At 36.6% G+C, this 26,440-nt stretch overlaps 5 protein-coding genes across 5 annotated transcripts; 1 reads left to right on the top strand and 4 right to left on the bottom strand.

Moving 5' to 3' along the window:
- Positions 1-7,517: 7,517 nt before the first annotated feature.
- LOC140819375 (uncharacterized membrane protein At1g75140-like) lies at positions 7,518-9,929 on the bottom strand. Its single transcript, XM_073179443.1, has one exon. It carries the CDS (start codon positions 9,691-9,693, stop codon positions 7,678-7,680), a length of 2,016 nt encoding a protein of 671 aa, XP_073035544.1. The 5' UTR covers positions 9,694-9,929; the 3' UTR covers positions 7,518-7,677.
- A 1,599-nt stretch (positions 9,930-11,528) lies between these two features.
- Positions 11,529-12,924, bottom strand: LOC140819249 (uncharacterized). The gene is made up of 4 exons (XM_073179260.1): positions 12,916-12,924; positions 12,508-12,628; positions 12,264-12,394; positions 11,529-12,197 (listed from the first exon to the last, which is right to left on the bottom strand). The coding sequence occupies exons 1-4, from the start codon at positions 12,922-12,924 to the stop codon at positions 12,126-12,128; spliced, it is 333 nt and encodes a 110-aa protein (XP_073035361.1). The 3' UTR covers positions 11,529-12,125.
- Positions 12,592-15,118, bottom strand: LOC140818966 (uncharacterized). The gene is made up of 3 exons (XM_073178933.1): positions 14,775-15,118; positions 14,520-14,696; positions 12,592-14,425 (listed from the first exon to the last, which is right to left on the bottom strand). Exons 1-3 carry the CDS (start codon positions 14,826-14,828, stop codon positions 14,249-14,251), a joined length of 408 nt encoding a protein of 135 aa, XP_073035034.1. The 5' UTR covers positions 14,829-15,118; the 3' UTR covers positions 12,592-14,248.
- Positions 15,119-17,273: 2,155 nt separating this feature from the next.
- LOC140820141 (ASI1-immunoprecipitated protein 1-like) lies at positions 17,274-20,126 on the top strand. Its single transcript, XM_073180464.1, has 3 exons — positions 17,274-17,386; positions 19,240-19,700; positions 19,800-20,126. Exons 2-3 carry the CDS (start codon positions 19,260-19,262, stop codon positions 19,950-19,952), a joined length of 594 nt encoding a protein of 197 aa, XP_073036565.1. The 5' UTR covers positions 17,274-17,386; positions 19,240-19,259; the 3' UTR covers positions 19,953-20,126.
- Positions 20,127-21,312: 1,186 nt separating this feature from the next.
- Positions 21,313-26,440, bottom strand: LOC140819621 (mitogen-activated protein kinase kinase 3). Its single transcript, XM_073179789.1, has 9 exons — positions 26,227-26,440; positions 25,872-26,123; positions 24,740-24,958; positions 24,503-24,640; positions 24,251-24,418; positions 23,683-23,796; positions 23,026-23,133; positions 22,524-22,615; positions 21,313-22,135 (listed from the first exon to the last, which is right to left on the bottom strand). Exons 1-9 carry the CDS (start codon positions 26,326-26,328, stop codon positions 21,775-21,777), a joined length of 1,554 nt encoding a protein of 517 aa, XP_073035890.1. The 5' UTR covers positions 26,329-26,440; the 3' UTR covers positions 21,313-21,774.

Here is a 26,440-nt window from a genome sequence, read left to right on the forward strand (position 1 = left end):
TTGTAATAACGATTAGGAGTTAAGAGCCCCACACAGTATGGTATCAGAGCATAGCTGGGAATGCTCTATTGAGTCTTGTGTACACTTGAATAGGCACAAATGAATTGTGCGTATGTGTTTGAGTTATTTGTATTACTTGCTCTTATGTGATTTGATTTGAGTAAGTATCTGATGAGATTGATGATATGAGATGATGATATGAGACGATGAGATTATGAAATTGATATGAAATTGTGATATTCATCTTTTAATTTGTAGATGGATCACACAAATAAAACTGCGAGTAGCAGTACTGAGAGGATTGTTGGGCAATTTGAAGGATTGTCCATGGATGTTGTGATGGCTCGATTCCAGGATCTGAAACCACCGAAGTTCTTTGGCACTAAGAGTGCTGAAAGAGCTGAAGCCTGGTTAAAGGATATCGAGCACTTGTTTAATATTTTTGAATATTCCAAGGCTCGGACACTGAAACTTGCTCTTTATCAGTTAAAGGACCGAGCTAAATCTTGGTGGGAAGCCGCTGAGATTGGATTGAAAGAGGCCGGGACTGAAGTCACATGGGATGTCTTCAAGGCCCAGTTTTTGGAGCAGTATTCCCCTCCTTCTTATTATACTGCACAGGAGAATGAGTTTAATAATCTGCAGCAGGGAACGATGTCTGTTGCAGAGTATGCTTCAAAGTTTTCTACTTTACTGAAGTATGCACCTCACGTAGCTAGGAATGCGAGGGCAAAATATAATAGGTTTGTAAATGGTTTACATCCTACTTTGTATACCTATTTTGTTTCTGGATTGCCTACCAGCTACGCAGAGGCAGTGCAACGAGCCAAGGCAGCCGATGCTGGACTTAGGCGTGGAGGTCCACAGTATACTCCTCCACCTCCGGTGTCAGCTCAGCAGCCTACATTGCGACCGAGAGGTAAAAAGTTCAAGAAGACTGGCTCTGCTTCTTCGTCTTCTTCGAGCTCGAGTGGATCACAGAGAGGGAGTCCTGTGATTGCTCCTTATTGTAGCCATTGTGGGGGTAAACATACTATCGAGCAGTGTCGAGGTATGTTTGGTACTTGTTTTCAGTGTGGGCAGGAAGGCCATTTCTCTCGAGTATGTCCGAACAGGAGTACGACTTCTGCTCAACCCCAGCCAGGATTTAGAGGTGGCCCTAGTATGACGAGACCTGCTGTTCCTGTTCCATCTTTTCAGCAGTCAAGTGTGCCACGATATCGAGGACCGGGTGGTCAGAGTGCCCAAGTTCCTCCTCAAGTGAGAGTATACGCCATGACTGAGGATCAGGCAAGAGAAGCTCCTGGTGGTGTGATTGCAGGTATTTGCACGCTTTGCGATTATCCTGCACGTGTTTTATTTGATACAGGAGCATCTCATTCATTCATATCTCATGCATTTGTTGCATCTCATGATATCGAGTGTACCCCGTTGTATGATACTTTGTCGATAGCCACGCCAGCAGGGAAGATTATTTTGTCTGAAAAAGTTGTGCATAATTGTGTATTGATATATGAGGATAATGTGGTATTTCTGAATTTGATTGTCCTCCCTATGCACGACTTTGATTGTATTGTTGGCATGGATATCTTGATGACAAATCGAGCTACTGTTGATTGTTGTCATGGAGTGGTTCGATTTCGACCGATTGATGGACCCAAGTGGAATTTTTATGGCAAGGGTTCCCAAGCCAAAATTCCATTGGTATCTTCCTTGGAGATGTCTCGATTGTTGACTAGCGGAGATGAGGGTTATCTTATCTACGCTATTGATATTTCGAAGAAGGAGTCTTCCTTGTCTGAGATTCCTGTTGCGAAAGAATTCCCGGATGTATTTCCCGATGAGATTCCTGATTTTCCTCCTCATCGAGAAGTTGAGTTTAGTATTGATCTTGTGCCGGGGACTGCTCCCATATCTAAAGCTCCTTATCGCATGGCACCATTGGAATTGAAAGAATTGAAAGAACAATTACAGGATCTTCTTGATAAGGGATATATTCGACCGAGTGTATCACTTTGGGGAGCTCCAGTTTTATTTGTTCGAAAGAAAGATGGTACGATGCGAATGTGTATCGACTATAGGCAACTGAATCGGGCTACTGTGAAAAACAAGTACCCACTTCCGCGTATTGATGATTTGTTTGATCAGCTTCAGGGTACTTCTGTTTACTCGAAGATTGATCTTCGTTCTGGGTATCATCAAGTACGAGTTCGAGACGAAGATGTGCCCAAAACTGCTTTTCGTACGAGGTATGGCCATTATGAATTCCTGGTTATGCCTTTTGGTCTTACGAATGCTCCTGCTATCTTTATGGATCTAATGAATCGTGTCTTCCGAGATTATCTGGACCGATTCGTTATTGTGTTTATTGATGATATTCTTTTGTACTCAAAATCGAAAAAGGAGCATGCTGAACATTTGAGACTGGTACTTCAGACTCTTCGTACTAGTCATTTGTATGCCAAATTGTCCAAATGCGAATTCTGGATGGACAAAATGGTATTTCTGGGCCACGTCATTTCGAGACATGGCATATCTGTTGATCCTGCGAAGGTCGAAGCTGTATTGAATTGGCCAAGACCTACAAATGTTCCTGAGATCCGTAGCTTCATGGGTTTAGCTGGATATTATCGTCGTTTTATTGAAGGATTTTCGAAGATAGCTAAACCTATTACTCAACTGACACAGAAGAATCAGAGATTCATTTGGTCAGATGAATGTGAAGCTAGTTTTCTTGAATTGAAGACGAGATTGACCACAGCACCTGTGCTTACTATTCCCTCAGGTACCGGAGGATTTGTGGTGTGTACAGATGCGTCTGGTAAAGGTTTGGGCTGTGTTCTGATGCAACATGGCAAAGTTGTTGCTTATGCGTCTCGTCAATTGAAATCTCATGAAACACGTTATCCTGTTCATGATCTCGAATTGGCCGCCATTGTGTTTGCTTTGAAGATTTGGCGCCATTACTTGTACGGAGAAAAGTTTGTTATCTATTCGGACCATAAGAGTCTGAAATATCTCTTTTCTCAATCTGATCTGAATATGAGGCAACACAGGTGGATGGATCTCCTGAAGGATTTTGATTGTGAGATTCAATATCACCCTGGATCGGTGAATGTTACTGCGGATGCCCTGAGCCGTAAAGTTCATGATTCTGTCTTAGCTTCTGTCAATGTCGCCAAGGTACATGAAGATATATGTACTTCTGGTTGGACTTTTCACTCAAATTGGAATTCTGTCACTGTCTCAGCATTGCAAATTGAGCCGAGTTTGATATCGAAAATACGAAAGGCCCAACGAAGCGATGCTCAGATCCAAAAGTCGAAAGAACTGGTATCTGCAGGACATCAGTCTGGATTTCAGATTTCTTCTGATGGTTCTTTACGACTTAATGGTCGGCTGGTAGTTCCTGATGACTTTGATTTGAGATCTGCCCTTCTTCGAGAAACACATTGTAGTAAATACAGTATTCACCCTGGAGGCCGAAAGATGTATTTGACATTGAGACCTCAATTCTGGTGGAGACGTATGAAGAAGGACATTGCTGAATTTATTTCTAAATGTCTGGTCTGCCAGCAAGTGAAAGCCGAGAGAATGAAACCTGGAGGATTGCTCCATAGTCTTGAAATCCCGAAATGGAATTGGGAACATATTGCTATGGATTTCGTGACTCATTTACCTCGTTCGCCCAAGGGCTGTGATGCTATTTGGGTGATTATTGATCGGCTTTCGAAATCTGCACATTTTATTCCGTATGAACGGACTTATCCTTATAAGAGAATGACCCGTTTATACATTGAGAATGTTGTAAGACTGCACGGTGTGCCAGTCTCGATTGTATCTGACCGTGATCCCATGTTTACTTCTAAATTCTGGGGTAATTTTCAGGAAGCGATGGGTACGCGTTTGGCTATGAGTACTGCTTATCATCCTCAAACTGATGGCCAGACGGAGCGTACGATTCAAACTCTAGAGGATATGTTACGTGCGATTGTGATGGATTTCAGAATGGGATGGCAAGATGCCTTACAATTGGTTGAATTTTCATATAATAATAGCTTTCAAACGAGTATCGGTATGGCACCGTTTGAAGCTCTATATGGGAGACGATGTAGATCACCGTTATTCTGGGATGAGATTGGTGAGAAACAATTGACTGGACCTGAAATGATACAGGAAATGAACGATAAGGTTCAGTTAATTCGGCAGTGGATGAAAGCTGCTCGGGATCGTCAAATAAGTTATGCGAATAAACGAAGACGACCCTTGGAATTCCAGAAAGGTGACAGAGTGTTTTTGAAGATATCTCCCTTCAGAGGCACTGTTCGGTTCGGCTTGCGAGGGAAGTTATCTCCTCGATATGTTGGTCCGTACGAGATTCTGGATCGAGTTGGTGATCTTGCGTATCGATTAGCATTGCCACCAGCTTTATCTGCTATTCATGATGTGTTTCATGTTTCTATGTTGAGGAAATATGAACCTGATCCATCACATGTACTTGCACCTGATGAGGTTGAACTTGATCCTTCTCTTTCCTATGTTGAACAACCTGTTCGCATTATGGATCGAAAGGAAAAGATATTGAGAAACAAATCGATTCCTCTGGTACGAGTGCAATGGACACGACATGGTGTTGAAGAATCGACATGGGAATTGGAAAGCAAAATGCGAGATGCATATCCGCATTTATTTGATGCTGATCCATCTGTTCCATTGTATTCTATGTATTCTGATCCTTATTCTAATTTTAGTTTTGATATGTACTATAACTGGTGACATATGTATGTTTACCAATGTTAGGTATATAGTGATGTTTAAGATTTCGAGGACGAAATCTTTTAAGAGGGGGAGAAATGTAAGGACCGTGTATCGTATTATCGTAAATCTTATATGATTATCGATAATTAATGAAATTGTCATGGATTATGTATTTGATGTATCTCGTGACAATAAATTGAGAAATGAATATTGTATATGAATTGACGTTGTACGAACTTGATTTGAGAAGCTGGACGCCAATTTAGTACAAACATAAATATTTGTACAGAACGTGTGGCGCCCGGACGGTAGAAAATGACCGCCCGAGCGCCAAGGAATGAAAACTTGATATTCGGGCAGAACACCCCGCGCCCGAGCGGTAATTTTTGACCGCTCGAGAGCGGAGTTGAAGCCAGGGGCAGAATGTCTCGCGCTCGGGCGCGAGAATTCTACCACCCGAGCGCGAGTGAGATGGGGATAAGAATGAATTTCTCTTTCTTCGTTTCTTCATTTGCAATTCAGAGAGTTCGAGAGATTACAAGAGATTCTGATTTTCTTTCGTCCGAATCGTCTTCAAAATGTTGTCTAAACGCGAAACAAATTATATATTTGTTATCGTCGCGTCGAAGGCTTCTGACTGAGGTAATTTTCTTCTAGTTCCAGCAGCTATAAATATCAAGGTGCTGGAATAGCATGTATTTGAAGTTGAATATCTGATATGTAGTAGAATAAACGACAATAAACGTATATTTGAAGTCGGAATTAAATTATGATATGATTTTGATTTAATATGAATTTTTGAAGTTTCAAATGATATTTGAAACTCATATTAATGATGTTGGAGTATGTTATTGATTGGAATGAATATGTTATTGATGTAGATAAAGTATTATACCGATATCTTCAAGCTACATCGACTGGAACGAAGAATTGAGGTATGTTGCGACCGGGTAACATACGACAGGTATCTGTATTATATGATATATGTTGGATTGATTGGATTGGAATACGTGTCTATGTGCCTATTTTATGATTTGATGTGGCATACATGACATTGAGATTTGAGTATCGATGTATAAAAAAAAATGTTTTGTTAACACACATCATTTTATGCATACATCGATACATGACATGCACGTTGAGCTATGATCCTTGGATACCCTGATATGATTTGATTGGATTCCGGGGTTTGTGAACACAATCGCTATGCCGGTATTATATGACCCGTAAAGCATAGACAATTGTGGCCCCATATGATTGGATATGAGATGTGGGATTGATGGCGCTTCGTCGACGCTATCATATGTGTATTCCCATATCGGCCGGTGTGCCAGCTCGAGAATTGATTTGATTTGATATCGATTCGATTGATTCTGACATGTGCTCAGTGGATGGGCATTTGACCTGATACCTCGACGACATACATGCATTGCATACCATATATCATTGTTTAGATATCTGTGGTATATATGATTGGTTGTTCCATACGGAGCTTTGCTCACCCCCAAGGGGGGCTGTTGTTGTCTTTGTGTGTGGACAATGGCAGGTACTCCAGGATATCAGGAGACCGGAGAGGGTACTTCTGGTGGGAGCCACAGCTTGGGCTGAGGTTTATGTTTATGTCTTGTTCCCAGTATATATGTATATGTATCTATATACCGGGGCATGTCCCGAGGGTATGAGTTGTTTGTATGTGATTGGTTTTGGTTATGTGTGGGCGTGTTTATGATTTGAATTTAGATACTATTGTTAGTATTTAAATATCAGAAGAGATATTTTGGGCTCATTGTAAAGAAATTTTAAACTCGTTTTCCGTTGTGATTAATTAACCCTAATCAGATTGCATTGTAATAACGATTAGGAGCTAAGGGCCCCACAAGAGTAGATCTTTTGTGAGACGATCTTACAAATCTTTATCTGGTGAGACGGGTCAACCCTACCGATATTCACAGTACAAAGTAATATTTTTTCATGGATGACCTAAATAAGATATACATCTTACAAATTACTATCGTAAGACCATCTCATACAAGTTTTTGTCCTTATTATTTTGAATGAACCAATATTTTAAGTTCGACCCACACCTCCAAAATCTCTAATGCAAAACTGACGGGTTACATTTGTTTATATTAAACTAGTGTTATGTAATTTGACAAATACTCCTGCCAAGCTAAATTGCACATTCACCCGAATCGAAGTAATCTATAATCCTGAAGTATTTTGCTAACAAATTATAAAATCTTTTATTTAATAAAAAATTATAAGTGAAGTATTTTCTCACCAAATAATAATATTCATCCTTCACACAATAATGAATGAAATATTCATGAATATTACCTTGTCAAGGAGCTACATTGTGGTTGATCTGAAGCCAAGAAAGCATTATAATTTCACATTCCTAAATTTGCAAGAAACAAGCCAGGATGGATTCTAGACGACACTCAAATCGTTTCAAACACTACTACGAATCGAAAAATGTTAGCAAGAGGCCAACAAGAGGTGTTTGGAAACCAATAAGCATGGTGAATATGGCGTACTACAGAAACGACATGGGCTCATCAGAGTGAAATCGAAGTCGCGCAACTTCAACATGAGTCAAACACGTCGGTTGTAAGTACCACACAAATGGTATATCAAGATTTTAACAGGAGGAACTGCAAAGAAAAATGTTAGCTCCCACTTTGCCTCAGATGGCACTGGTTCAAAGTGGCTAACTATGTGCAGTGAGATAAGAAGCACCATTTTGTATGAGAGCCAAATTGAAATTTCCAGTAAAATCAGCCTTTAACATGTTTGGAAAAAGCAGCGTTAGACATTGCAATTATGTGTTCCCATAAACAAAATCACATATAGCTCACATGACAATGCAAATGGCGCAGGAAAATAATGTTATTAGGATATGACGTGGAAAGAAAACAGTCATTTGCTATCATCTGCAACTTGAGTATTTATAAACATGCCGTCCCTTCGCTTTACGGCACCCGTAGCTTCCACAGTGGAACCTCTAAAGTTCAGCTCAGAAGTTGCTCTGTACCGGGGCTCGACGGATGCAGGCCTAGAATCTGTATCAGTGCTAGGCCGGTAAGGACCACCTGCTCCACCTTGATACCGCGATGGAGACCCGTACCTTCTTGAAGGACCTCTTAAACCACCCCCTCTAACATCCATGATTTCAGAATTTCTAGAGGATTCCGCAAAAGACCTTTCACCTGTAGCAGATCCCAATGGAGCTCCATCTGTGACGGGTGTGGAACTGAATGGATCGTTGGGTCCCCAGGAAGTGAGCGCCTCCTTTTTATTGGCAAAAAACTGCCATGCCCCAAACAGGAAAAGAATGAAAACCAAAACCGGGCTAGACCACAAGATGCTATTAAACTCGTTTTTGAACACCGGAAGATTGGAACGATACATTGCCAAGTATCCATTCCCAAGACCAAGTAAAACAAGCTTCTCATGGTCGCTTGTGATTAGTGGTATTTGCATTCCTTTATCATCATTTGTATTGATCACTTGCTGATGTAAAAAAGATGTTATAATCTCATCAAATACAGTGGAAAACAGCAATCTCAGCCCACCAGCGCGAACATAATGCTGGGATGATACATTGTACACAAAAATCTTCTCCCTATTTGCAATCAACAAATAACCTTTGATTGCCTGTAAGGCTACAGACTCGTCAAGATCCACTTTTCTTTTTGATCTAACTCGACACTTAAAATTCACGGTATCGCCCAACAACAATGTGTGAATCAATTCTCCTTCTGAGGTGATCCCATATACCTTGGACCTGTCCGTGGCATCAAACACGTAACTCTTCACAACAGAATTGTTCATCCCTTCACACTCGGATTCCTTTACTCTCATTGTCCTCAAATCCAACGAGCCTGCCCCAGTCTCAGTAAGAAACAATAGCCTTTGCTTCATGAATACAACTGGTCTCCTACTTGGAGTAGCGGTCCCAGCAACCATCCCACTCTCTTTAAACACGGTAATTTTCCCACCACTATCTGTCGACAAAATGTACCTATTTCTCCCAAAATGATGCATCTCCAATATATTAATCCGTAAGCCCCCTCCCTCTGGCATCATGAATCTTCCCAGTCTCTCCACCCGAAGAAAACTCAATTCCTCACTATTCAATACCTCCCAAACACGATGAATCACAATGACCCCATTCTCATGCCCTGTAACAATCATGCTCTCATTCTTGCTAACAGACAAGTAAGACACCATAGCAGAAACAGGCGATGATTCCTCCAACTCCGAGTGTGTGTCAAACTGCACTGACACATCTCCACTCCGCAAAAACACATAAACCTTACCCTTATCATCCCCAACCGCAAAATACTTACTCATACCCTCAAAATCCCTATAAGGCAACACATTAACACAAGTTGGGCTAGAACCCAACTTCACAGCAGAAACAAACTGAAACTTTTCGGACCAAAATGTACTGTACTTCGTCACTGAGCCCAACAGATCCCGAGACCCTGCCCCAGCTACTTCGTCAGGCAAAACATCTTCTTTACTCTGCAATCTCACATCTTCTTCAGGTTTTTCAACAACCCTTGTTTCAACCTGAGGTAATGATGACAAAGGTGAAACCTTTACTCCTTCGGAAGCATCAGGCAACCGAGATTCTAATCTAGAAACAAGCTCCGTCAGGTTTTTCACTAATTCCTCAAGCTTTTCCAATTGAAGCTGCTGTTCTCTCAGCACAACAGCATCAAGGTCGCTTCCACGATCCAGAAAATCTTTCCTCGATGTAATTAAATCCTCACTCTCCGTTTCGATTACCGAGTATGAATCCGAAGATGGGTCTAACTCTGATGCAAGAACTAACCAAGAAAACAGTGGAAAACTAAAAGAAACCCAAAAAAACAAACAAATATTCAGTAAAGTTACTAACTTTCCTTTGCTACGAGAGGTGGCCATTCAATATGATGCTCAGATGTCGGCACCGGCTGTGGCGAACTGTGACCGTTACACAAAGCCACTGGAGCTTGAATATTGAGATCTGAAAAACAGGCCTTCGGGGTTCAAGTTGTAATTTGCGGGGACTTACTGCTGAATTATTGGGTTTCTTGAGGGCATAATTAAAATTTCAAGTCTCATGCCGGAAACAGCGGCGGCTGGGAATTTGGTGCAATAAAATCTGGTTTTATTACAGTCAACGGTATTCAAAATCGACCTTGTGAGGACCGAATTTGATCTAGCACGGTCTCGTATTAAGATATATCAGAAATCGAGCCGAATTCGAAGTCGAACTATATTCAACATTTTAATTCAATAGGATTAGCTTCTACAAATATAATATGGATTTGGATCCTATTTGATTTCAGAAGTGGATCAAAAGTGATTTTTCAAATTATTATGTTTATTTATGTAGAAAAATATTGTAATTTGAGTAAGTCTCTGGTGAAACGGTCTAAGGAATCTTTAATAGTGAGACGGGTTAACCATAACGATATTCACAATAAAAAAAATAATATTTTTTCATGAATGACCTAAATAAGATATCTGTATCACAAAATACGACCCCTGAGACCATCTCACACAAGTTTTTCTCTAGTAATTTATTATTAAAAAGATTTAAAAGTTAATAAGATCTTCACTTTTCTTTTAATATTTGTCACTTATTTTTTAAAATTTAATCAAAGAATATTTAAAAAATTTAATATTTTGTTAGATAAATAACATTGAACATATATTCAAAACATACTATAAAAAAGAAAAGAAAGAAAGAAAAGAGAAAAGAGAAAAATGATTTCAATTCCGTGTCAACCCAATCTTAGTTTGTGTCATTTCGATCAACGATCGGTTATATACATAAACAAAGTATATTTAGAATATAATCATTTTTGAATTTATAAATATTCCAAAATAATGGTCCCATATGAAAATAATTCTTATTTATAATTATTTCAGAAAACATTATAATCAAGAGTAGTTGTTTGGTGAGATAATCTTATACGTCTTTATTCATTAGACGAGTCAATTTTATCGATTTTTATAATAAAAAATAATATTTTTTTACATAAAAATTAATATTTTTAATGAATGACTCAAATAGTATTTGTGTAACAAAATTAACAAGTTTGTACATGATCAATTTGGGAAAAAATTAATAAAATTAATTAATTTTTTTTATTTTATACTTCTCAATTCTAAACGTTAATGTCCATAAGAAAAATGTTCATATTTATAAATATTTTCTTAAAATCATATTCTGCTCTTTTCATACCATTTTATTTTTTGTAATATATATATATATATATATATATATATATATATATATATATATATATATTATACCAAAATAATAAATACACGATTCATTGAAATATGTCCCAAAAAACAGTACAACACCACAAGCAATTAATTTGTTCCCTTACGTGAATCAAGCCTACAAGAATTTTACCATGATAACTCAGCCAACCGACGGGGGATCTTCTCCGGCTACCTCTTTCACCATGCCGATCATTCCATTTTCTCAGCTCATTAATGGTTAATGCATCATACGCAGAAAAAATGACATCGGCGACTAAATTTCTTGCGGGGAAGTTCAAATTTTATCGACCTGAAAAAGGATATGCAGATATATTACAATATCAGCTAGCTTAGTCAATCAACCAACAGCACAGCCTTCAAACTCAGTACAAGGCATGAGACGGGAACTGGTGTGCATATATAGATTCTTAAACATCTAGGCGACCTTTGGGACGAGGTTGCTATAGGTGGTGTTAAGCGCCAAATTTAAGAACATGGAGAAATTTCTTCAAACCTGTTCCCCTGTAAGGAGTTCAAGTAACCATCATATATGATGAATGACTGCATGAAAGTTGAAGAAAAACAAGGCTGCGATTGCATAGATGAAATGGATCCCGGCCACATGTTTTCACAGGAGGGTTCTTTAAAAAAAATGGACTCTTTCTTCCTCCGGCTCATTATGCACCGTGTGCATGTGTGGGTGGATCCCAAACATCTACATGAGGGAGCTAGACAACATCTGGAAAATGGCAAATTTGTTATCAAATAGGCCACGTTTCTCAAAAAATAATTTTGAAAATGGCTTGGCTTGATGAACTTGGGGTCCTCCTTTAGTCCTTTAAGACTCTGATTGCTACTTCTGTTTCGTGATTTTTTTGGTTTAACTTATTTAACGGGTATTATCTTTCTTCCAATAATTGGATCTAGCTAGCCTCCTAAAATTTATCAGGCTATACTTCATCTCCACCCAAAAACCTGCCTAAGGACAAGATCTTAATCCACATGAACAAATGCATATAAGCAACATCAACAACAAAGGTCGCCAGTCTTTATGGGAATACAGATCTCACTACTAGATAAAACGGACTGTTTGGTATTTAGTTATTTACCTTGTTTTCTTCTTCAAGTAATTCTTGAACAGGACGGCACGCAATAGCTATACAAAGATTCTGCAAAGAAAAAAGTTCAGATAAAAAATTCAACTATTCTGACCATTATAAAAGTTAGCACAATACCTTTAGATCACTCCCTGAATAACCTTCTGTAGCATTTGCAAGTTGTTCAAAAGGAAACCCGGATTCCATATTTTCTTGAGCTAGAATTATCTTGAATATTTTCAATTGATTTTTAGCATCTGGTAGATCCACTTATATTCCATAGAACCAACAAAAAGTTATTTCTTTAGAAACTCTATACAACAGAGTTGCTGTGAAATGTTTTTAAAGAACATTTGGGAGCAAGTGATTCCATAATAGTTACCTTCTTGGTAATCAGCGAATGACAGCATCATCAAGGTCAGATGGCCTATTAGTGGCAACAAGGATAAGGCTTCTCTGGCCTCTAGCACTGAGCAAACTGTCAACCTGGATGCACAGACACACTGTATTTTGGTATAATTGATAGCTAATAATTGAGGTTAAAAGGCATGCTATGAAAACATAAACTAAAGCAAGGTTGACATCAATTAAACACAAATTGAAGGGAAAAGAGAACTAATAACGGCCTTCAAAGTTTTCCATGCTTTAGAAACGATTGGATATAGCTTTATGGTGAGCCGATATTCTTTTGAACCGCATGGCTTGGCCCTAGTAAAAATTCATTAAGCTTCTATCAAGTGCTTCAACGCGTCGATCTTGCAATACTGAACATCAAAGTAAATAAACTAACCTCTGCCATATTTCATCAAATTTGGCATTTCTAAGGAGCCACACACACAGAACTATTCAACTTAACAGAGAGGGATTATACACATCATGCAAGATATCTGACAAAAGAAATGAAGGACAAAACTTATTCTCAGGTATTAGTCAACCTCATCATAGAAGGTGGAATATCTTTAGGAACTAAATCTTCACCTCGTCATGCTCGAATTTTCTAACGCGAAAAATTCACCTAATCAGCACTATATTTTCTTTAAAACTTTTCTACTGATACGGCACACTTTCGCTAATTCCCCAAAATTATCTCACCCAAATCAGCTATCACCCATGCCAGTCGCACTGTCTCTGCATAAATTCTCAACCACACCATGGATAAAAAAAAAATTGAGCTATTGTGTATTCCCAGATAGTCCCCATCAGCCGTCGAACATAGCAAAAAGACGAACAACAAAACAACGTAAAATTGGAATGTTGCCTTTTCCCTCATGGCCTCACCAGTTTTAAAAGCAGATAGCATATGAAACATGAATTTTGGATATTAAATGAGTTCTAGGCAGTAAATCAATACAACAAATGAAATTCAAGATATTCAAATTTGACATGTAACTCTATTCATCCTTTCTTCCTATTTTACTGGTTCAAATGTACAGAAAACCTATGCCACGCTTCCAAATTTGGAAATTTTGCTCCAGTTTCATTGCCATTTGGCCAAAGAACCCCTCATACCCATGCCGATATATTCCACGAAGACATATTACTTTGGCGCAATAATCTTCTGATATCATACATAACAGGCTCCTCGGCGGCAGTCCTAGTAAATAAGCCAATATGAGCAGCCAGGATCATACACAAAATCAAGCACAGTACAAACCCCTATCTACTATCTAAGCCACCGACATGAATATTGCAGAATTTCCATGCCTCCTTGCAGTCTTGCACAATGGTCTTAATCTTCAATTTTAAGTTTTAATAGCACAGAATTAATAAGGATTCACCAAAAAGGTTAGGACTAGATGTTAGGTGAAAAAATTCTCAAACAAACATGATTGTTTACATGTAGAACTTTCATGTATGGCCTAAAAAAGTTTGAATCTTGTGTTCAGTAACAGGAAGAATACTCGAATTAAATTCTCATGGAAATGCAAAAGAGGATAATTTATTTCCCTCTTATATCATGCATAATGATTCCTTCCATTTATTTGAATAAATCTAGCCAACTGAACTAGTACTTTGTTAAGAAGAGTTTAGGAATTATCATTCAACTACTGATGATACCGGCCTAGTTTTAGGCTTTGTGATATGTGAGCAGCTAATCTTGGTGAAGCAGGCCCTGTCATAAATCAGAATGTAATCTGCATAATGTTACAAATATCCAAAGCTATTATCTTCTTCACCTTAGATGTAAGTGTTGAACCAGTAATACTCATGAAATTAGCCCCAGTTTCTGTTGCCAGTGCCTTTGCAATTAGAGTTTTCCCAGTTCCAGGAGGCCTAAAAAGTAATATCCCTTTGCAAGGCTGACAAAAAGATGAAACATGTTAATAAGCTAAAATGCAAAACATATAAAAAAAAAAAGAAAAAAAAAACATACCAGATATATCAATAACTTACCCGCAGTAAATTTCCGTGAGAGAAAAGCACGAGCCTCTGCATTGGGAGAATCACGAGTTCATTCAATGCCTTCTTTACATCTTCAAGGGCACCAACATCATCAAACTTCACACCAATCTCGCCTGGGGGGACTACTGCTGAAACAAAGTAGTTCTCGTATTCATCCTCAGCAAGACTCTGCCACAAGTTTCGCTTTAGCAAAGGAAAATGGTGTCAATCAAATCTATATATTCTAATAAAAGAGTAGTTAAAAACCTTTATTGTTTCCTGCTCCTTCAACCTCATAATTACTATTTCAAGGCTAAACATGACAATTGACAGAAATTAACTTAAAATAGAAGCTGATTCTTATTGCACACCAGTAGATTTAAGATAATGCAAGCAGGGAAATTTTCTATATTAATGGTATTAAGTAAAAAATGCTCCCACCAGTTCAGGACTTTATCCAGTTTTGACATTTCTTGTTAAGGAGAATGACATGACTTTAAATATCTTAAACATTGTAATACTGGAAAGTACGACCAAAATCCTTCAAATGATGAAGTTGAATGGTTTATCAGATATATATCCAATTCCAGGCATCTGGTTAATGCTGAGATTTTGAAAATCCTTCAAATATTGAAGTTGAATGATATATATAATAGAGAGATCCCATTCCAGGCATCTAAATGTTAAATATCCTACCATTCAAGAATATGCAATTTTTGACAAACAAAAAGGTATACAACTTCCAGCAACAAAATTTCACCACATCCAGCTACAAACAGCCAAAGTACATAAAGTATCCACCTTCATAATCACCGAAACGTTCACTCCTATAGCCAACCCAGCCCAACTTATCTTGGGTCGTGAGTCAGACAGACCGATCCGCTTATTTTTTTAAAAAAATACTAATAAATTTGATATATCATTACATTTAAAATATATAAAAGAAGTATCTTTTATGAGAAGAAACCCGTAAGTTCAGTTGAATATTCAGAACATCTTAATAAATTATTTTTAAAATCTAAATTAATAATAATAATTATTATTATTATAACAATTAAATTATATTTCATGAAACAATTTATTTATGTTTTAAAAAATTAATGTGCAATCGCAATTTGCAAAAAATTACTTGAAAAATATATCATATTGATTTAGTTATTATTATTTTTATTATACAAAAATAAATCGTGTGTAAAGTTGCATAGATACACATGAAACTAATAAATTAAGCAATATGATTGATTATAAACATATTTAAATAACTTAATTAATTCTTAAAAAAAATCTGGAATGAATACCGATGCATGTGTATATAAAGGGAATGAACATGATTGGTACTTAACTAGCATATAAGTATTTTTTAGACCGATTTAAATTGATATAAAAAGACATAAAAAAACTAGCATATAAATAACGAAATTTTAATATTAAATTTAAAACTTAAAAATATAAAATTCTACCTTAATTTGATTAGAATTTAGGCTGGACCCTATCTTGGCCTGCCTCCAAACGGAATGCTATTTTATTAATTCAACCCGCTCAATTTTATAGCGGGGCGGGACGGCCGGATGGACTTGACCTAATTTAACTAGTCTAAAGGAGGTATCTTATTAGATGTCACGTGGATTTTTAGCATTTATTTAAACAATTTTAATAGAGTTCAAATGAAAAGGGTAATGTTGTCATATCACTTCCAAGCACTTCCAAACATATTGGAAGGTAGATTTGTCAAATTGGGTCAGGCCAATCGGGTCGGCTCGTCCCGCTATAAAAATTGAGCGGGTTGAGTTGATAAAATAGCAGTCCGTTTGGAGGCTGGCCAAATGGGGTTGAGCCCGTTTGGGTTGCGGGTCAAGATGGGTCGAGCCCAAACGAGGCGGGTTGGCCCGCCAAATTTGGGAAGAAATTTATATTTTTTTTTATATTTTTGAGTTCTAAATTTTATACAAAAATTGGAATAAGTCACATGCGCTTCCATCACTCTATTATCTTATTTCTTTCTTATTTTTCTCATTGATCTCACCTCCATCACTAACTCTTGTAAAATATGAATCTCTGTAAATTTTATTCATGAGTCTTAAAGAGAAGAAATTTCTTTAAATTTTATTCATTAATCTTAAAATAATTTTTAAACATAACAGTTGTTTGTTTGAAGTCCGACGAATTGTAGTGAAATTTTGTGGACCCAACGGAGGTTTGATAATTATGTGTATTGTTGAACACATAATATTTTCTAAAATTTACAACATTATCTTTCCTCGACTTTTTGTTCTCTTCCATGTCTCAATCTTCATGTTTGGTTTAAGCACTTTATTTTTTTTGAATTATGTTGATGCTTTCTTAATTTCTCTTATTTCAATGTTTTTAAATATTTTATGAAACTATTTGACTAAAATATATTTTTCTTCTATATTTACTATAATATTGTTTAGTATTTTTTTTCTTAAAAAAAATAAGCGGGTCGGCCCGCCTAGCCCACGGCCCAAGGTGGGTTGGCCATTTAGAGGCCCGCGAAAATGGCGGGCCGGCCCGCCCCGCCCCGCCTAATGACGGGTTGCGGCGGGTTGCGGGCTGGCCCGCTTCGCCAGTCCATTTTGACATGTATATTGGAAGGGGAGAGAAGGGTAATGTTGTCATATCACTTCAGCCTTGCAAGAAATGATATAGTCATTGGCCCAATGGTTTGGCCCATTTTCTACTTTATCCATCCAATATAATATTTCGGCCCATTAAAGGCCCAATATGATTAAATAGAACAATCAATTATGTAACCGGAGAAGCAGCTAACCGCCATTTTGTCCCCAAATTGTTTCTCTTAGAAACCCTAGATTGCAGTACTTCAAACGAATTTGGGGGTCGAATCAACCTTCTCTGTCGAGGTACTTGTGTCGTTTACATTAATTTTTATATGTAATAATTTCAGTTGGTTTATTTATAGCATCATTGTCTTTTTTACATGTGGGGGCTTTCAAATTTGAGGTTGAATGTTGCAGATAATGTACGTATATTTGTACCAATTTTAGGTGAAAGCATTACACATTACAATGAGAGAAATTTTTATGCGAATTTAACAATGTTTGGTTGGAGTTTTTCGTTTTTGGCGGTATTTCTGGTGCTTTGTTGATTGAACTTCTTGGTTCGATCATTTGGCCGTGAGAAATGAAGAAAGAAAATGGTCCGTCCGGGAGGGGTGAATGAATTTATAAAAATAATTTTTAATTTTTAACATTTGATGTAAGCTGCAAAGTTGGTTTAGACTTTCTATACTTCTAGGTGAACTCCTGTTTAAGCAATAAATGAAGTCGCGGAAGACTTGAACAAAATCTGGTTAGGAGAGCCAATGAGCAACCAAGGGGAATTAACATGATAATAGTAAAAAGTGGAGAAAATAAAAGGATAAAGTTTTTTTTGTAGAGGTTCGAAGGTAAAATAATCATCCTATGTCTCTTAGCCTTTTTTACTCCATTTCGAAAGGAATTTAGTAGAAGATTAGATTCTAACGAATCCATTACAGGCACTTGTCGTATCCACTTAGATTATGTCTAAGGTTGAAATACTTCAACTCCACTCAGATTACGTATAGTATTTCTATACCATATTTGGTAGAAGTGACTGACTGGCTGCACCTGAGCGCATGGGGAAACAAGGTGCCCTGCACATGTCTAGATCACCACCCAGGTGACAGGTGTGGCTCACGCGCTTTTTGCTTGGTGCAAGTCTTGCGCCACACGCGACAAAGAGGTGGCCAAGGAAATTAAGTCAGGCTTATGTCATTCATAATTTTTAATGTTGTCAAAAATTCATAATTTTAATATTGTCAAGGATAGATGGGTAAACGAATCAAGCTGGCTCGCGAGCTTCGAACCGGTTCAAAAAATATTTGATTATTCGAAATTATCCAAAATCGAACACGTTCAATTTTTTTTTGAGCCGAACTCGAGCTCGAATAATTTTTTCAGTAGTTTGCGATCTTTTATTTAATATTTCTATATATTTCCTCTCACTATCCTAACAAACCCTAATGATTTCCAAATCTTACACTCCGCCACATCTCTCATTGTCTCCGCTTCTTCATCGTTCAATCTTTTGAGTTCTTAATTCCGAGAACTCAAATCTTAATGTATGACGCCGCGTTTCCCACCGACTTTGTCTCTTTCACGCTCCATGTTCTGCGTTCTGACCATTTCCTTCCGCGACAAGCTGTTGGTTATTGTAGCTTGAAGTTGAAATCAAAGAATCTAAGTGTAGGAATTAGGATAATCAACTCGACCACGCTGTTCGGATATTTTGCTGATTGAAAATCCGCCTTTTCAAATCTCCGCTCTAAACATTGTTTTATGATCCGTATTTACTGTGAATTAATGTTTTTAACAATTTTATGGTGATTACATCGAACGCGAATAATTTTTCTTTATCATTTTTTATTTAGTATTTTTCAGTGGAAAAGTCTTGTAACTTGTAAGTTTGTTAATATGTTTAATTGGATCCTTATTTTTGGCTCAATTTGTTTACAGCTGTAGAATCAAGAATAGAATAAATATATTTTAATACAAAGCATATTCGTGAATAATTTTGTTTTAGAAAAAATACTTGGTTCGTATTCTGGGTATTATAGTGCCACTTTGTTTAAGGTTGGAAAATGAGAACGCTGGGAAGTAACTTTTATATACTTCTGTCATATCATGAATTTTTTTCTGTCGAGTACTTCTGATCGAGACTGATAAATTTTTAGGGGCATTGGATTGTTTGCTCATGGATGCCAAAGAAAGTTATGCTTCCTTCTTGGAGAAGGTGAAAAGGACTATATACATTGATAACATGTCGCCAGCGGTGACCGACTCCGTCGTGAAAGCTGCTTTTAATCAATTTGGTAATGTGTTGAGTGTTCATTTCATTCCAAACTATCTTGAACCCAAAAATGTTCCACGAGCTGCTTTAGTGGAAATGGAAAATCCAAAGCAGGCTGAAGAAATTATAGCAGAGATGGAAATCTACCCTTTCATGATATCGGGAATGCCAAGGCCAGTTAGAGCATGTCCTGCTAAATTGGAGATGTTTGATGATCGTCCCAAAAACCCAGAAAGGAGGATACAATGTCGTTGGATAAATTCTAAAGAACCTAATTTTGAGGTTGCTCAGAAAATCAAGAAACTTGTAAAGACTCATGCTGCAGAAGCATCATTCTTGCTGATGGTAAAGTCTTCCTTTGTTCACTGGTTGAATGAGTGACTTCAGTATCAGCTTATATGAATATATTTGCAGATTATGATGTGTTTTATCATAATAATGTAGGAACAACTGAAAGAGGAAGAAAAGCTCGCAGCCCAACAGAACGAAACCTTGAAAGCAAATTTTAGGAAGTTTGAACTGATAGATGGCGTTCATGAAGATGGAACAACTAAACAATTGGCTCATTACTATAACATGCATATTTCAGATTCTTGATAGTACGTGATCGATCATGATTAGTTAGCTTATTCAGGGAACTTTGCAATTGGTATGCCCACGTCGTATCAAATGCACACCAGATGTGTTTTTTGGCCTTGCGTAGTTGTACATTCTAACTGGCTCTCATTGGGCAAGGTCTAATGTCACGTACATATATCTAGTATTTGGATATATTGCGCATCTCTTGGTTTTGCTTATTGAATATAGATATAGTGTAGAATGATGGTATTTTTGTGCATACCAATGTGAGTGGCATGAGCTCTAAACAAGCTACGTGAGGTAAAAACGAAAAAAGGTGACATTTCGGCGAGCCCCTTATACAGTAACAATTATGACTTCATTGGTTATTAGTTTGAGCCTGATTTCTATAAAAACCCTTTTGTGTTATTTTCTTAAATTATTGTATTTGGATCGATGGATTTGAAATTATAACTTTCAAAGCAATAATAACTAATTTATTGGTTTGTTTCGATAAATCTGTTTGACAATGAATTTCAAATCTCCAATCGTTTTTTTTAGGTATTATGGTGGAGTTTTCCAATCTATCCTAATATGATTTCTCACATCATCCTTTCAAATTCAAAATTTTCAATCCAAACGTGGTCTAAGATTGTAAGGGAAAGATTTGATTAAGGAAACTTGACATATTGACATAAAGTTGCATTTGTATTGATGAATTTCAAATTAATGGATTTTAAATGTATTTTTATTGTTTAGTGGAGTACTATAAACTTCAGATTCATCTCTTACATATTTATATAGAATTTCAATTTTATGTTAGTTATGATGAATTTTAATTCATAAAGAATGATGTCATTTGAACTCTATTCTACTTTGTATTATTAGTATGTAAATAAGCAAGTGTTGATTTAAGATTTGATATATTATTTCATTATAATTTGTAAACAATTAAATTGTTATCAAAATCCATAGACTGAAAATTATAATCGAAATCCATAAATTTTCATATCCTCAAGTGCATCGACCCAAATGGATTTGGAATCGGAGGAAATGAATTTCAAATTTATTGAGCATAAAAAAATCAAAACAAATATGAATTTTAAAATACTTGTAGTTAGATCCACTTTATTAAGTGCATCAACGTCAGGTTCTTTGTTCAAAATTTAAAATTTAGGGTAAGAGAGTTACTTTATTAAATTTTGATATCCATTTTTCACTTCACAACAGATTAGTTTTTCCATATGAGAAATAATATTTTAGTTTGTAGGCGGTGCTTGGCTCATGAATAAGATGATAAATGATACATAATATATAAATGATAAAAGCATAATATAAAAATAATAAATCCACGTACTTGAATAAGATAATAGTGCATGACACTGATCTTTTGTAAAACTTGAGTCAAACGTTGGATAAAATAAAGATGAGTAATCAATCAATGTCTTGTCTTTCGCATCAAGCGATAGATAAATACAAGCACGCAACAAACCCAACAAAGAATAGAATCAGATACAAGAACAGAATTATTGATAATCACAGATCACTGGGTTCACAATTCCAAGCTCCCTATTTACAATATACAACATAGGTATTCCTATCCATATCTATCTCCACATAATTAGTATCAACCGTTTTACTACTGGATACAACACGGGAGCTATTCAGAAGTGTAACAATCTGTGGAAATAAGGTTAAATAGAGATCAACGAGGACACTATCCTAACCATATCTATCTCCACATAATGGCACCCACAAGGCATGCCTTCCACTGTCAAATAAGATCAACGAGGACAACCCTTTAGCTGGTAACAAAGAACGGATAAAAAAGTTAATGCAATTGGACGATGTGAAGTTCTTGTTATTGGACGATGTAAAGTTCTTGTTTGGCTATGAAATAGCGGCCGATCATTTCTGATGCTTCTACAGTAAACTGCTCTTGAAATGTCCCCATACGCTTACTGGGTATATCAATTGAAAGGTCCTGAAAATTTGGCAAGCCCTCCACTTGCACACCATCTCCACATATCAGGAACTGATTTCCAACAATAAATGACCCTGTCACACGGATTGCAACTCCATTTTGACCATGAGCTCGGCATTGAAGCTTCTCTACGACATGCACCAACTTCTCAGGAGGCCATTCACCAGCCAATGTCCTCCGAATATTTGTCAAGGTTGTAAGGATGTTGTCTGGACCAACATGTTCTTTCCCACCAAAACTGGAAACAACATTGACTTCATTAAGAAAATGGTGGTAATTTCAAATGCCATGAACATGAAGTCGGTAATGGGAATTATCTCATGGATCTGCAACAAAAATGGTACTTGTTTGGTTTCTTCAGATTATGGAACCTTGAATGGATTGTTCACATGTTTACGCTACATTTGAGAGGGATGGGCCAAGGACTTTTTGTTGAGAGGGGTAGCTTATTATATTCTGATGGTGCATCACATAAAATTTGAAACTTTCTCAATTGAAAATAATACTACTCCTTCTTGTCCTTTTCTAGGCCCGCCTTCTTTACCAAACACTGCAGAATTCTAGCAACAGTCTAAACAAAATTGCATGAAAATTTGGTTGGAAGGGTTTCAGTAAATGTTTGGTACCTGAAAATTGATTTATCTTGATACAAAGTCTTTATGTGATGCCAAAGATCGTCGGATCCATCAAAAAGCAAGTAATAGTGTATTGTTAACATCTGTTTGAGACAAAAACATAACACAAAGCATATATCAAGCACCATTAATAAGTATTACCAATAGAAAATTGATCTTGTTTTTCCATTTGCATAAGATTCATATGAGACTCAGGTGGGCAGGCAACCATTCTTTCGTGTGAGAATTTTCCAGTTAAATTGACAATATGATAAAAAAAAAACTTGGGTTTTATCAAGGGCCCGCTTGAAAATACATTTTTCGTGTGAGAATTTTCAAGTTAAATTGACAATATGACAAAAAACTTGGGTTTTATCAAGGGCCCGCTTGAAAATTTAAAATTAATGCAAGCTGTACCAAATGCTCTTTACTCTATTTTGTCCATCTATGAAGCCACAAACAACAATACAATAAGCATAACTTGAGGAAATCCAAAACCGAGAGTTCAACTCACATCTGCAAGATCCTTCATCCTTTCAATTGGATCAAATATACCTCGGACAAAAGCACCCAAGTTGACCTTGGCATCCACATACTTGGTAACGAACGGGTGTGATAGCAGCTGCATTACAAGCACAAAATTGATTGGGTTTATATTGTAAGATTGGAAGTGTGGCAAAACAAAACAATCAAAATCTAAAAAATACTAAACAAGAAGCAATCAACAATCATAATCTCGTAAAATACTGGTCAAAAAGCAATGAACAATTTTCACAAAGGCCATATTCTATTGACAGAATCCTTAGTCTTCTTGCTAATGCAGGTAGGACTTTAGGTTTCTCAAAATAAACAGAAGGAAAAAGAACCGAAAGTTGAAATTTTATAACACAACTCAGAGAAGTATTGTAAAATTGATTAAATAATTGGGATCCTTCGTAAACATGCACTAAATTGGTCATTAAAAGTTATAATACCATACAAAATGTGTTATCTCACAGTCAAAACAGCCCATTCAGCATGAAAACCAACACTAGTTCAAAAATTAATGATTGGACAAAAACTTAAAAATTATCGAACCCATTACCAACACAACTCAACTTGATGGAACCAATACAGCCAAGCATGATTAATCCTCACGCAGTAGCAGACAAGAACTCTACCTCTTGCTCACCTGCTCAGCTGTTGGCCTGGCAACTGGATCTTTCTGGAGGCAAGCATCAACAAATGAACATAACTCTGGAGAAAAGATTTCCTTTGACAGAGATGGAGATTTATCATCCAAAATCTTCAATATAAATAGTTGTTAGAACCCAAGACAAGATATATGCATTACAATATCTCAGAACAACATAGAAACAGGATGAACTGTTACCATCTTTCTCAAAAAATAATTTAAATAGCTTTTCAAACACATCAACTTTCTCAGTACTTATTTTGCAACATAACATGGATTGTAATGCACTTTTAGTGACTAATATAGTTCGTTAACATGTTCAAAATAGTTCAAGGTCATATGGTCAACAAGTTGTAAAAAGGAGGCATAATTAGTTTTTGTTTAAATCAACCTCACTAGTAGCAAAACTGCTGTAGTTAATTTAATATCATTCATGATTTGAACATCTAAGTGACAAATAGAATTGAACGTAATAAAATTAACAGCCTTCACTTGAAACAACATATATGAAAATTTTCATAAATGAACGAGCGGCAATACAAGGTAGTGTGTCAAAAATGATTACCTGCAACATGAGATTAACAGGGCCTTCATTAGCAGAGTATGGAAATTCACCCGCAGCACACTCAAAAAGTGCAAGCCCAAGGCTCCAAATATCAGCAGGATAAGAGTAACTTTCATTTCGTATTCGCTCAGGAGACATGTATGTAACAGTTCCAACAAAAGTAGCGCACTAATAACATAACAAACAAGTGTCAGGAACAATAATATCACCAAGTGGATTGAGATATATGCTTTACGAAATTGCGGCACAAACCATTGCCATTGAATCCTCGAGTCCAGCGCTAATACCAAAATCTGTAATCTTTGACTCTCCTTTCAGATTCACGAGCAAATTTGCAGGTTTGATATCTCTATGAACTAAATGTCTAACTCCGTGCAAGTAACTTAGTCCCTTATCAAACAAATGAAGTCAGGAAATAATTCACGAACAAGAATTCATGAACTCAAAATTTGCTTATTAATACAACTGAAACTAAAGAAACCATCTTACAAGCAAAAGTTCTTTCACCATAGAGGAAAGAATTGGCTCTGGTATACTCTTCCGAACACAAAGGATATCTGCCAAAGATCCACCATCCATGTACTCTAAAGCTATGCTAATCTGCCCAGAGCCTGGAGTGTAGAAAGCACCATAAAACTGGACAAGACCTTGATGACATGGTGCTTCACATAATGTTCTTATTTCAGTAAGAAGCTGTTGCCTTTTCTCCTAATATGAAATGTAAATGCTCACATTAGACATAAATTCAGTATCTTACAAGTTGAATTCCCAACAGTTACTCTTCTTCCATATAGTACCATCTACTTGGCGCACACATCATACATATATAATTTACTGCAATCTTTAAAATATATGTAATTATAAAATTCAAAAAATAATAATTATTAATATAATTAATTTATAATATGTGAATGAGACACACGTGTAATTAAATTTAACTAAACCATAATTAATGCTAATATCAAAGTGAGTGAAAAAAGATAACTTTAGAATAGATTTTATGAGATTTGTTGGACAAAATAAATAAATTTGAATAATTTATCAATATAGGATGCTGTAATAAATATTTATTTTTAAAAAAAGTGAAGGAATATTTTTCCACACTCTTAACAATGTCAAAGTTAGTTATTCTTAAACACTGCATGATATAGTATGGGTAATATAGAGATACATCTCCATTCTTCTTCACCACTTCTTACTTTCCTCTTCTAATATAGAGTTATTATTCATCCTTGTTTTAACAGCAAATAATTATCGTGCATACGGTGTATTCAAATTTGCTCTGTTTTCTCGCATATATATAGCACCATGATGCTGACAAGAACAAAATAGTTAACCACGTGGTAACATTATATGGCGAGCATTACTCTAGATCCAAACTTTTGTAGGGTTATATAATTCAGATAAACAGATTCACTTATGAAAAGAGTGTTTTATTTCTCAGTTATCACTCCTAGCTTTTCCACCCAACATTGAAGCCAACATTATCACATTTGGAGATTGGAAATCAACAATGAACATAAAAAAATTAAATATCAATTTCATCCAATCCAATGTCTCAAGAACACAACAAAATTCAAGAAAACAGTACAAATGTTCACAAGTAAACAAAAATGCAAACCTTTTCAAAAATATTTATCTTCTTTAGGGCAATGATCCTGTGATTTGGAATATGAATCGCCCTCTGAACAACACTGCTCGCACCACTACCAATGCACCCAAAGATCCTCATCTCATGCGAGGCACACCTGTATGTTTTCTCAGAATCATCTGCGAAAAACGCGGATGATGCGCATTTCTGCAACCCAAGCTCATTGATGTTGTATATATTGTACGATTTGCTCAGTAAATTCACTGCCCCACCATCGGATAGCTGATCCAACAAGTTCAAATAAAACAAGAAACACAGAGATAACATCAAAACTAACAAAAAGATAAAATCTTGAAAATCAAGAGGGAAAAAATCGAAGATTTACCATGCAAGAATCTGAAGGGTCGATTATTGAGTCAGATGGGAACCCTTTTTCTGCATCAAATAGTGGCACTAGCTTCCTCTTCAATTCCTCCAGGCCAGCCATGGGAAGCGCAAATTCTTGAAAGTATGCTAAAGCTATACACGCATCGCGGATTTACCCAAACCCAATTTCTTGGTAGGAACGACTCATCGGAGTCAGGAGAAATATGGATTTT

The sequence above is a fragment of the Primulina eburnea genome, chromosome 18 (assembly GCF_022965805.1).
Source record: "Primulina eburnea isolate SZY01 chromosome 18, ASM2296580v1, whole genome shotgun sequence".
NCBI lineage: Eukaryota > Viridiplantae > Streptophyta > Magnoliopsida > Lamiales > Gesneriaceae > Primulina > Primulina eburnea.